General features: G+C 37.9%; 1 protein-coding gene and 2 non-coding genes across 3 annotated transcripts in view; all 3 read left to right on the top strand.

Moving 5' to 3' along the window:
* The window catches only part of LOC140742400 (cadherin-87A), an 81,515-nt gene that overhangs the window by 56,102 nt on the left and 12,955 nt on the right, over window positions 1-12,458 (top strand). The window contains exons 12-21 of the mRNA XM_073073328.1: window positions 391-578; window positions 1,467-1,629; window positions 2,201-2,350; window positions 2,992-3,156; window positions 3,655-3,778; window positions 4,669-4,860; window positions 8,619-8,854; window positions 9,810-9,963; window positions 10,487-10,684; window positions 11,484-11,723. Of these exons, the coding sequence (XP_072929429.1) occupies window positions 391-578; window positions 1,467-1,629; window positions 2,201-2,350; window positions 2,992-3,156; window positions 3,655-3,778; window positions 4,669-4,860; window positions 8,619-8,854; window positions 9,810-9,963; window positions 10,487-10,684; window positions 11,484-11,723 (1,810 nt within the window). The remainder of the gene's footprint in view (window positions 1-390; window positions 579-1,466; window positions 1,630-2,200; window positions 2,351-2,991; window positions 3,157-3,654; window positions 3,779-4,668; window positions 4,861-8,618; window positions 8,855-9,809; window positions 9,964-10,486; window positions 10,685-11,483; window positions 11,724-12,458) is intronic.
* Window positions 7,063-7,181, top strand: LOC140742440 (U5 spliceosomal RNA). The gene has a single exon (XR_012102281.1). It is a non-coding gene; the product is annotated as a U5 spliceosomal RNA (small nuclear RNA).
* Window positions 8,042-8,160, top strand: LOC140742441 (U5 spliceosomal RNA). Its single transcript, XR_012102282.1, has one exon. It is a non-coding gene; the product is annotated as a U5 spliceosomal RNA (small nuclear RNA).

Raw genomic sequence — 12,458 nt, 5'->3', positions numbered from 1 at the left:
TGCGTATTGCAGTGTAGCTGTTATATAAATATCTATTTAGTAAAATTGGTGGGTTGTGTTGGGCATAATTCTAACTCTGTTGTGTCATTACCATTAGACTCCTATCTGAGGTTGGCAACAGATCAAATCAAATCAAGTTGGAAAGCCTCGGATAAGTAGATATTAAAACAGAATACAGCAGTGTTTAACACTGCTGTTATTAGGCAGAAATAGGTGTGTCGGTGGTGCCGCCTGAGTCGAACCACACAGTCTTACCACTTTTAGTTTTAGGGTTAGCCAGTCGAAACTTTCTTATTTTATTTGAAGTCTGTTAGATACCCATCGGTCATAGATAATAACCAATGAACACAACCATTATTTACTTTTTTAAATTTATTTTTCTATCCACAGGTAATAGCAGAGGAGCTTCACACCAACCCACACCTGTCGTCAAAGGCCAGCGTGACCATCTCACTGTTGGATGTGAACGACAACGCTCCGGTGTTTGGTGACGAGCCGTACTCGGCCAGCGTGGCTGAAGCAGCCGCCGCGGGGACCAGAGTCGCGGCACTACGGGCCACTGATAGGGATACTGGGAGGTAAGGTACCTTTTTTTCATGAGGGGGAAACCTTCAAAAGGTACCCGATGGCGTGGGAGCGACACAGGATTATGTGTGACTTTTACCGCACTAAAACCCCGGTGGCCGTCCTCGACGCTACGTAGAGAGCTCCAGGATCTCCAAAGGAACGCAACTGGAGTCCTCTTAGCGCGTTGCCCCGTCAGGCTCCGCCCAGGTGAGCTTGACGCTTGCCACACCGTCTGGTGTGTCCGACGGTATGCTACCACACATAACGCCATCCTTCCCAGGGTCGCTGACCGGGCGATTAGAGCTCGACTTTCCGTAATTTAAAAATGGTAAGGAATTAAAAAATAATAACATTTGTATGTATGTGTTAATTTTATTAAATTAATAAAGCTTTACTGATGTTGAAATATTATAAAATACTGAAGTTTCGTGTAGGTAAGCTTTTTCAATTGCGTGAATTATTAATTGATTACTTTTGGAAAAATAATATTATTACGTAATCTTCCATTTCTTTAATATTGAATATAAAGTTATGAAGGCGAAGCCGAGGAAACCAAAAACTGTTATTTATGATTTAACATCATGGATACACTTACACTATACACAATTTTAAAATAATTGTATTTATGTTTAATATTCTTTAATGAGGTTAGGAAATTCGGACTCTTAGAGAATAAATCCTAAAACTCATTTCTTTGCTATTCAATCGATGAAATGCATTATTTAAAAAAAAATCGCTGAACAAACATTAAAAATAAACACATATATACGTTCGAATTGAGTAACCTCCTCCTTTTATGATGTCTGTTAAAAATTGCCTAACCTGCGTATCATCAGTTAGCAATAGAATTTCCTCATTATTTATATTTCATTAGGTTTATATCGGCTTATATTTTCCAGGTTCGGTACAGAAGGCATAGTGTACCAGCTGTCAGGGCACGGTGCGGAGTTGTTCAGCGTGGACAACCGCAGCGGGGTCATCACTGTGGCCTTCTGCGCTACACCTGGTATACCACCGTGCCTTGACTATGAGAGCAGGAAGGACTACTTCTTGCAGTATAAGGTAAGTATTAGGATGGTTGAACCAATTGTTACTGGCATACTAAGGGGGGGGGGGGGGACTGGGATGTCCTGGGGGCATCCGCACGTGTACAAGATCTCTTGTCGATATTTGTCTTTTATTTGATAAAATTATATCAACTCCTTAGGCTTAAACTGGGGGCCTCATTCAACATTTCCACCCCGGGCCTCGATAAGCTCAGTCCGCCATTGCCAGTTGTAGTATGAGTCTGAAAACACTACTGCCATACTTAGGTATGCCTTATAATGGTAGTGTTGTATTCTTATTTGAAGGGTCTAATAAAAGGGAGACATGAACGTTCCAATTGAATCCTCAGGAGCAAACATATCTGTGACCGACTTTAGGTTGGACGCAAATCTTATCTGGGTTTGCTTACAAACGTCTTACCATCAGGTCCAGCTCAGGCCAAAATCACTTAAATCATAACGCGCGCCAGAGGTTGTTTGCCTACTTTTCTTATTGTTTCAGTTTTTGTACTTTTTTGGTTTTTTTTTACAACCTAGATAAAGTCCAACAACACTTTTTTATCTGACTACACGTTTATAATTTCCAGGCAACAGACGACGATGGATCCGGACAAATGACAGTGGTCTCGCTACAAATATCGTTAACAGATTCGAACGACAACCCACCGGTTTTCATCACTCCGGTCTACAAAGCCTCTATAGATGAAGACGCGATCAAATTTGAACCGGAATTACAAGTTAGTAATCGAAATTTTTGAAATCTCCCAGCTATCATCATCAACTTAAAATAAAAAATAAAAAATGAGAAATTAAAAAAAGAAATTCTCAGGTATGCAGGTTTCCTCACGATGTTTTCCTTCACCGTTTAAGCAAGGGATAATTAATTTCTACATACACACATAACTTTGAAAAGGCAGAGGTGCCTGGGATTTGAATCTCGGACCCCTCGATTAAAAGGCCAAGTTTCTTAACCACTAGACTATCACTACATACAATTTAGGGATTTTAGTTTGATTTCGTTCTCTATTTAGTGTCCATGCGAAACCTTATAGTAACTCATCTTCAGAAGAAAACATAATTTATATTTAAATGAGTTGAAAATAGAACGAATATGGTTCGATCGGGTAGGTAGCGCCATTCATTTTTCTAGCGTAAAGCAAGTCTGTTTCGGTGGAAAGATGTGAATACAGACTAACTTACATATCTTCATATATTCACCTTAGTCCTCATGATTGGCAACGTATCTGTGATCGATTTCAGGTATAATCCCTATTCTGTAATTTGTTACAGAGTGACAGTCACCACTCACCATCAGGTGGACCGCATGCTTGTTTGCGTCATCTTCATAATTTTGAATTATAATTTTTATTTATTTCAGGTACAAGCCCGCGATATAGACCCCACGTCGGAGATTCGCTACTCGATCATCTACCCCCCGAACCACCCCTTCTGGATCGACCCCATAACTGGTCGCATCTCCGTGCGCTCTGAAATAGCCAGTGTCAACTCTACGGATGATAACCGAATTGTGCTTACTGTTATGGTAAGTGGCCCATATTATTATAATGTAATGTGATTCTTTAGTAATATTATAATGTTATCCTCTAAGTGTAACAGAGCTTAGGCAAGTCCGGTCAGGTTTCAAGCTTAGTCCACAGTGCTGGCCAAGTGCAGAGGGCAGATTTCACACACTTGTCAGAATGTTTAACTTTTTAAACTCCCAGGCGGGTAAGTACATAGACTTAGAATTATTTCGTAGATGGGTAAGTATGACACACGATGTTTTCCTTCACGGTTATCGCAAGTGATAATTTATGTTTCAAAAAAGAAATGCGTGTCTAAGATTCAAACCTAGGACTCACTAAAATATGTTGTTTGTATGACATATTTATAATTACTATATCAGTTGAATTTCTCACACAAAGATTCACAAAAAAAAAACTCAAAGTTTTTACTGTTATGTGAGTGTCATTGTTATGTGAGTAATCACTGTTATGTGAGTAGTCACATTTAACTCACGTTTATATGATTTGCATTTCAGGCAACAGATGGCGTGCACAACGCAACTTGCAAGGTGGAGGTCACCGTGCGAGACGTCAACAACAACGCTCCCGTATTCGACACGGATAAATATGATGCGGACATCGCCGAGGATGCTCCTATAGGTATTACAATAAAGTTATTTCATATTTAAAAATTATTATGATTTAATTTAACTTTAGTTTGTTATCCTAAATTGCTGTCTTCCTGTGGATAATATAAATAATTACATGACAACAACAACAGCATCATTCCATTTGAATTCCATTCACATTGAGTTCTTTCATACGCTTTAAGCCCTATTTACCTAATGCCTTGGGAACCGACTTTTTTCAATCATAACATGTTATTTCCCATTATAAATAAATATATGAGTAAAAATAGTGTATTGAACATTTGTTCTTTTAATTTCCGTTATTTATACGTTCAAGAAATGAATCTATTACAAAACATAAAAATACAAAATGATTGGCAACCACACAACGCGTATTAATCTTTACAAATATAAATATTTTTTCTTTTTTTTTTTGGCTTGGCGGGGGCACCACCGTGCCCACAGACATTTCCTTTAAAACTTTCAATATGCAGCAATGTTCTTTATGTCATATTAAAAATTAGATGGTTTTGTAAAAAAATACTCATCATTTTTCCAAAACTCTTCAATTTTTTTTTTTTTATAATATAGGAGTAGCAGACGAGCATACAGTCCACCTGATGGTAAGTGGCCACTGCCGCCCATGGACATCTGTAATCAACCCCAGATAGGATTAGATATTCCTACCTGAGGTCGGCCACAGATGCGCCGCTACCCCTGAGGACTAAGTTGGAACGCCTCGGAAAAGTCTGTCTCCCTTACCACATCCTTCAAACCGGAACACAGCAGCGTCTAACACTGCTGTTATTAGGTAGAAATAGGTGTGGCGGTGGTGCTGCCGGAGTCGAACCACAAAGGGTATCCTTCAATATAACGTAAAAATATAAGTATAACGTCAAAAATCTTTTATTTTATTAATAGGTACAGAGGTAGCAGCGGTCCGTGCGACAGACATAGACAGCGGAGTGAACGCAGAGATCAAATACGCGATTCAAAAGGGGGCGTTAGACTCGTTCGTGGTCGACAACGTCACCGGTGTCGTCACCGTCTCCTCGAAGCTCGACTACGACAAACGGAACACGTATAGGATACAGATTGTTGCTACTGATATGGGTGAGATTTTTATACTTAAATACATATATGAATAAGGTAGGTGGGCTAACAGAGGGGGGTGTTGCTTGTGGACGATGACGTCACCGTCTCCTCGAAGCTCGACTACGAAAAACGCAACACGTATAGGATACAGATCGATGCTACTGATATGAGCGAATTTTTAATACTTAAATATAAGGATAATGTAGATGGGCTAACATTAGAAGCGTTGGACTCGTTTGTGGTCGATATATGTATAAGGTATACGGGCTACTTGATGGAAGGTGGTCACTGTCGCCTGTGAACATTTACAGCACCAAAGGAGTCGCCAATGAATCGCTGCTTTAAGGTAGGAGTCAAAGACATTCAACTATAAACTTAGTATAGGTAATAGTAATAGACCGAACATAAGATGGACACGGAAACGTGTAATCGACGACGTATTGGTAATAAATTGGTCTGAAATAAATATAAAGTGTCGATCAATCCGGGGTGCCAATGTGAGATGCACATATTCAAGATAATAAAATTTTGTTGTACTAAAAACGAACTCATGAATTTAGGGGTCGTTCAAGTATTACGTAACGCAATTTGGGGGGGAGGGGGGTCTTGTGAAACGTTACGATGCGTTATAGGGGCGGGAGGGGGTCTTCCGTAATACACGTTACGTAACATTTTTTAATAAAAAAATAGGAAATTAAACCTCCTAAATTGGCAACCCTTTTCATTTACGTTTTACGGGAAATCCCTTGAATGAGCTGGTTCAGCCGAACTAAGGCCTGAGTATTCTGAGTTAGACTAAGTATAGTACAGTATAGTAGTATGTATGCTTTGACTATACTTAAACTAACTTAGAATACTTAGGAGACCTAGTTCGACTGAACACGCTCTTTGTATAGTCTGGTTGTCATTTTTAATTTGTTCTCGCAAGTTGGCAAATCTTTTCGTTCATATTTCACGGGGAATCCCTAGATTGTATTGTACGTCATTTAATGTTGTTTCCATTGTCAGTATTCGTTCGTAGTGTTTATAGACAAGTAGAGATGGGTTTTACTAGGTAAATTTGGGACTAGGTATGCCTGTTCCTAGTATTTAAAAATACGTGATTCAGAAACCTGTTCCACCTAGTCCCATAAAAGTCTCATTAGTTAGTACAATTTGGTGTGGACTAGGTACTTATTCTTGGACTAAGAAGCTAGTTCGTTCATGCCTTGCATCAATACGTAAGGGCGGTAAGGTTTGCACGCGCACTCACTAGTAATAATGAATTGTAATCTTTCCTTCATACTTTATACAGGCTTAGGACTGTCAACGTCAACGTTAGATTTATCGACTCTAGAGTAGTTTGATTTATCATTAAAGGTTTCGTGAGCCGGCGCGGCGTCCACCTAAATGACATTCGTATAGATTCGGAATAGATACACGACTGAACAATTCAAACAATTTTCACACATTTGACATTTCATACTTAATTCGCATCGAGTATCTGTTTGATCCGACAGCGACTAGGCGTAGTTAAAAAGGACAAGTATATTTTTGCCTGCCCATGAGTTGATGTTTTATTAGTTTTTACTCTTATTCGCATTAAAAATCTCTTGTTTTATTTCTTAGTATTATAAAGTAAATATGTAAGTAAAAGTATCCCAAGGATAAAAACTATAACATAACTTTTTAGCGAGTTTAGGGTAAAAATTGACACTTGAGTGTTACGTAACGTTAGGGGGGGGGGGGAGTATAGAAAAACGTTACGGTGCGTTACAAGGGGGGAGGGGGGGTCAAAAATTGCGTTACGTAATACTTGAACGGCCCCTTATTTGTAACTGCAACAGTAGCTAGCACAATTAAATTAGTAGTTAAAAACATGCAACACAGCTATTTTTAAAATGGAATAAAGTTATTCCATAGAAAACTTTAATTTAATTTTAAATAATGGTTTTTAGCACCATAAAGACGATACGAGCAATCCATTTGCATAAAACCGCGTATCGCATTGGAGTAACTGAACAGTGCCATCTAGTGAGGAGTACCTAAACTACGTACGTACGGCGTCGTACTTGAATGAGAACGTCTATGGTAGTGCCATCTAGAGGCGCGAACAGACAACTCTTTAACACATTACATATTTGTAACTAGATGTCGCCCTAAAGAATGTGGCTGTTTTCTGCATCACGCTGTTGAGAACGTTTCGTAGATACTTATAAGCTCGGGGTAACTTATGTTTCGTCACTCTGGTTTCCCTTCAAAACGTATAAATCTTTCGCCTTTTACTAAAGATTTCCGTGGAGGGGAACACTCAAATGAGTCTAACTCATATTTTTGTTACGCCTTACTTTTGTAAGGCTTTATAAATAGTTAAATTAAATTTTATATGAAAGTTTAATTTAATATTACTATCGTAAAATTATATGATAGTATTAGTCTAACGATTCCCAACCTGTGGTCCGCGGACCCCTGGGGATCCGCGAGTATATGTATGGGGGACCGCGGTGTCATCTCTGGACAATACATCAATCGATCATTCGCTAAATGCAAAAGGGCCGCTTTACTGATTTTTCAACCACATACCTATGTGAAAAGGCATTCTCTACTCTTGTTTATACAAACAGATTACAAGTACCTAGAGTCTGATTTGAGATTACAGCTTAGTAGCAATAATAACTCGAATATCCCTGATTTAGTTGCAAAAAAGCAACACCAACCTTCACTTTTTTTTCATATTTCTCATAATAAACAGTTATAATTACCTTCTGTATTTGTTTTTTTTTTTGTATCTGTAATAACTAAAATAAATACACAATCCGTTTTTTGTGCTGTTTATTTTATTAAGGGGGTCCGTGAAAACTGTGCTTGATTTCCTAAGGGTCCGTGGACTGAAAAAGGTTGCGGAAACGCTGGTCTAAGCTAAAATCATGATTTCTTACATATTAAATTTAAAATATCTTTTCCGCGGAATTGAGACATTGTAACCGGTATTTACGATACGCTGTTTTTTTTTTACAATTTTAAAATTTATGTTTTATTTCCTTTTTACACTTAAACAAGTACGTCTATAGCAGCGCCATCCAGAGGCGCAAACAGACAACTTGTTAACACATCACATATTTGTAACTAGATGTCGCCCTAAAGAATGTGTCTGTTTTCTGCATCACGCTGTTGAGAACGTTTCGTAGATACTTATAAGCTCGGGGTGACTTGTATCTCGTCACTCTGATTTCCCTTCAAAACGCATAAATCTTTCGCCTTTTACTAAAGATTTCCGTGGAGGGGAACACTCAAATGAGTCTAACTCATATTTTTGTTACGCCTTACTTTTGTAAGGCTTTATAATTAATGAAAATATAAATTGTAAGTTTTACTAATATTATCGTGGAATTTACGATAGTTTTAGTTTATACTAAAATGATACTAAAATCAAATACGTGTATTTTAACTTTAAAATGCCAACTCCGCCGCATAATTGAGACCTATTGTAACGGGGAATCAAGATACGCGGTTTTTAATTTTCTTTTGCCAAATTTTATTATTTTGACCCAAAGGCATAATAATTCAAGACTGTAATTATAGAATAATTAATAATGCCGTAAAATAAGTAATTATTGCAAACAAACTAATGCCGTATTTCATATTTTTATAATTTTCATTTTATATTTTATAGTTTTATTGCATGTTTTTCTATAAATTAATACTTTTATGTTTTCATTTTAATTATTATTCCTTGTAAGTTCTAACTTGTGACTATGAATTATCGTGAGTTTGAAATAATCTTTGAACATCTCCAGGTATCCCCAGCCTAACCGGCACTACCGAACTAACGGTGCACGTAATAAATGTGAACGACAAGAAACCCTACTTCACGCCGAGCGTACAACGTGCTGAGGTCTCCGCGGACGCTCCTCTGGGTACCATCCTGCACACCTTGGTGGCTGTGGACCCTGATATAGTGGATAATGGGCAGTTGCTGTTCGAGCTCGCGAAGGAACGCTTGGTTCGGGCTGTTGATAAGAATGGGAAGGAGGTGAGATTAAACAGTTACTATCACTATGTAGATATTTATATTCAGTTTCAAGCTTTTTTTGTTCTTTATGTACAGGCGTATTACTACTATAGGTTATGGCTTATAGAAGCAGTGTAATGCTGATTTACTTGAGAGATAGATATGTGAGACGTTCTAAATTAATATTAAGAAAAAAAGGGAAGCAAGTTAATTGGGATACTTACTTGTTAAACTGTGTAAAAAAATTAAATCAAGATCATCATAATAACAGATCTAAAATGATTTCTGTAAAAAAATGGTAGTTTTAATTTTTTACATTTTCTTTTCAATATAAAATATATTTTTATACACTGACAGTGTCAATATCTAGCATTCCATGCTTTCCGCCTATCATAGATATAGACAAAAAAATAAAGATATCAAAAAATTGTATTGTATTGTCAAAGGAAATTATTTACAGAATCTCAATATACCTATATCACCACTTCCAAAGTTATTTTGTCATGGAAAAGTAGTGGCGATAAAATTCATAATTATAAAAGTGTAAATTAGATATGATTCCCATCTAACACAAGTAATTAAACACTCAAAGAGTGGCTCCAATCATTGTCTCTTAGTGTTTAACTCATTTTGTAGACTGAATATATTTCTTTATTTTTTTCTTGAGATATAAATAAAGTAAATAAACGCTTTCTACTCTCACAGCCTAGCCACACTAGAATTCCCTGTGTCGTGGGTGCCATGGACACACACATAGACAAATACACTAACACCAGACCCAGAAACAGAAATCTAAATTCATTATTTAGATATTTGTCTGGCCGGGGATCGAACCCGGGACCCTTTGTGCGTCAGGCCGGTATGGTGACCGCTCCGCCACGCGGGTCGTCTAACCGAGAATATAATCCGGAAGCCTATGTTTTAACTAGGAAATACCTACTATATCATACTGATTTTTATATTACTCTATTCCCAGGTTCTAGACGACGGCGTATTCTCAACATGGTTCGACATAATGGCGAACGGTAGCGTTGCGGTTGCGCAGCGGCTGGACCGCGGCCGCGCGGCGGTTCTCACGCTGCCCGTCGCCGTTACTGACACGTCGGCACCTACGTTGCAACGGACGGACGGTAAATGCGTGTTTATTTTAAGAATTTTTTTATAGATACATATATAGAGTATTCATTATTGCACACTTCTATAGATCATAATAGTAATAGGTACACAATTTAATATAATATAGATATAGCAAACGCGCATGCAGTCCACCTGAAGGTAAGTGGTTACTGCCTTCCATAGACATCTGTAATCAACCCCAGATAGAATTATATATTCCTACCTGAGGTCGGCTACAAATGCGTCGCTACCCCTGTGGACTAAGCTGGAACGCCTCGGAAAAGTATATCTCCCTTACCACACCCTTCAAACCAGAACAGAGCAGAACAGAGCTTTTAAAACTGCTATTATTAGGCAAAAATAGCATGTCGGTGAATAGTGTGACGGTGGAGCCGTCGGAACCGAACCGCTGAGAGTTCTACCTTTAAAGTGTACTGCGCGTTTGCTATTTCCAAAGTATATTATATAAAAAATCTAATTATCTACCCGAATTTATAACTATAAGATTAAATTTAAATTAATTTATATTATTTCCAGGTGAACTTATAATAAACATAGTGGATGTGAACCGCCACGCTCCCGTCTTCACACAGCCATCGTACCTAGAGCGTATCCTGGAAGAGCAGCCTGTGGGAACAGTTCTGAACACGTACACTGCTACTGATAGAGAAACGCCCATATCTGCTATCATCATATCACCGCCGAATGCGTACTTCGCTATTGATAATGTTACTGGTAAGAATGATCTTCTATTCAAATAAAATTATTACAATAGTATAGTCCGCGCCAAACTGCTAGTCCGCTCTGAATATAGACACGAGTCGCGTCGCAAGAGCGAACTGAACCTGCGCGGACCTTCAAAGTGGACTAGAAGTTTGGAGCGGATTTAGCTATATACCAGAAATTGGGGAGGAAACGTCAAACACAAGTTACCAATTGGTAATAAGTCGTTCAGAAATATATGTCGAACGTGAATCATTCAGAGATGGTGTCAGTGTGAAGTAGGATGTACGTTTTTGTTTGAAAATATGACCTTTAATACCTTTTATTTATATAAAGGTGCCGAAAATAAATAATATTCTTACATGATTAAAAAATAAAGTTTAAAGAACTAAAAACCTCACTAAAATGGCACAAGGAGAATCGTTAATCCTGACGATCCTAATAAGGAGAATCGTGTATCATCGGCTTGAATTGTTCCAAATTTTGAATTAATCTGACTGTTCAAAGTGGATAAAAATCGTGTTCAAAGATTCCGTTACATACCTAGATCTTGTGACACCCCTCATGCCGGACTCTGATCTTATCTCGGGTTGATAACAGATGTTTATTACACTTAGTTTAGTTTACATATGTGATTTAGAGGACAGTGGTCACTTAACATCTGGTGGACTTTAGACTCATTTACTATTTCTATATTTAAACCTTTATTTATTTATATATTTATTTAAAAGGTGTGATCAAAATAGATTGCAGGCTCATTTACTACTTCTATATAAAAAAATAACTGATAGTTTTTTTATTTATTCAACAGGCGTAGTAAAAACAACACAACGCATCGACTACGAAAAGATCCACTCAATCAACTTCACGCTAGTCGCTATCGACTCCGGAGTGCCCCAGCTGAGCACCAGCGCGGCGGTGGTGGTGCTGGTGGCCAATGTGAACGACGAGGAGCCGGTGTTCGCGGTACCGGCGTACGAGGCGGCAGTGCCGGAGCATGCCCCAGTCGGCACCAGTGTGGTTGCGGTTAGCGCTGTGGATGGGGATGAAGGTAGGTGATCTCACTATCAAAGACTTTTTTATTGATAATGGTGGACTGCCCACTAGTAACTTTCTTGCGTTCTCGCGAGATTCTCACGAGAATGTGGAGCGGGCTTAACCCGTCGGTCGACTTGAGTCAGTCCTACTCCAGTAGCGACGAGAGTTGGACATGTCGCAGACGCACAAATCTCAAGTACATTATTTCCTTAAGTTTTAAAACCTGTGTTCAATTCTCAAGATAGAATAGGTAACATTAAGCATGTAATTATTTTGAAAAAAAAATGACATGTGACTGAAAACATTATTTATCTGTTTATTATTACTGTGAGGCAGTGACCAAACACTCTTCAAGAACTCTGTGCAAATAAATTGAATCATTATAAAAAAAAATAACTACAAAAAATATTTTAGTTTTGTTTTACAACACAGCATGTAATATAATAATATACACCCTATATATACTGTATAGATAAAAACATTAATGTATACATACTATATTGTAACATATTACGTTGACAAGAAACAAATAAAAGTTCTGATAAAAAGTCTTCAACGTTGAAAGCAAATGTGTACCTAATATATATCAACAAAGGAGATGTTTCAAAATGTATGGGCTCCCGGCCACCTTTTGTACACTATACTAAAAACTAAGAAAACTTGCAAAGAACAATTCGTAGGGGTTCATTTTCTTCAAATCATGTTCGTTTAATTGTTAAAAAACAATAATTTACACTTAAACTTGCAA

Source organism: Epargyreus clarus, unplaced genomic scaffold, assembly GCF_041222505.1.
Source record: "Epargyreus clarus isolate Ecla_fem2 unplaced genomic scaffold, WU_Ecla_fem_2.2 ptg000005l, whole genome shotgun sequence".
Taxonomy (NCBI): Eukaryota; Metazoa; Arthropoda; class Insecta; order Lepidoptera; family Hesperiidae; genus Epargyreus; species Epargyreus clarus.
The sequence above is the reverse complement of the archived record's forward strand: the minus strand, read 5'-3'. Positions and strand labels throughout refer to the sequence as shown.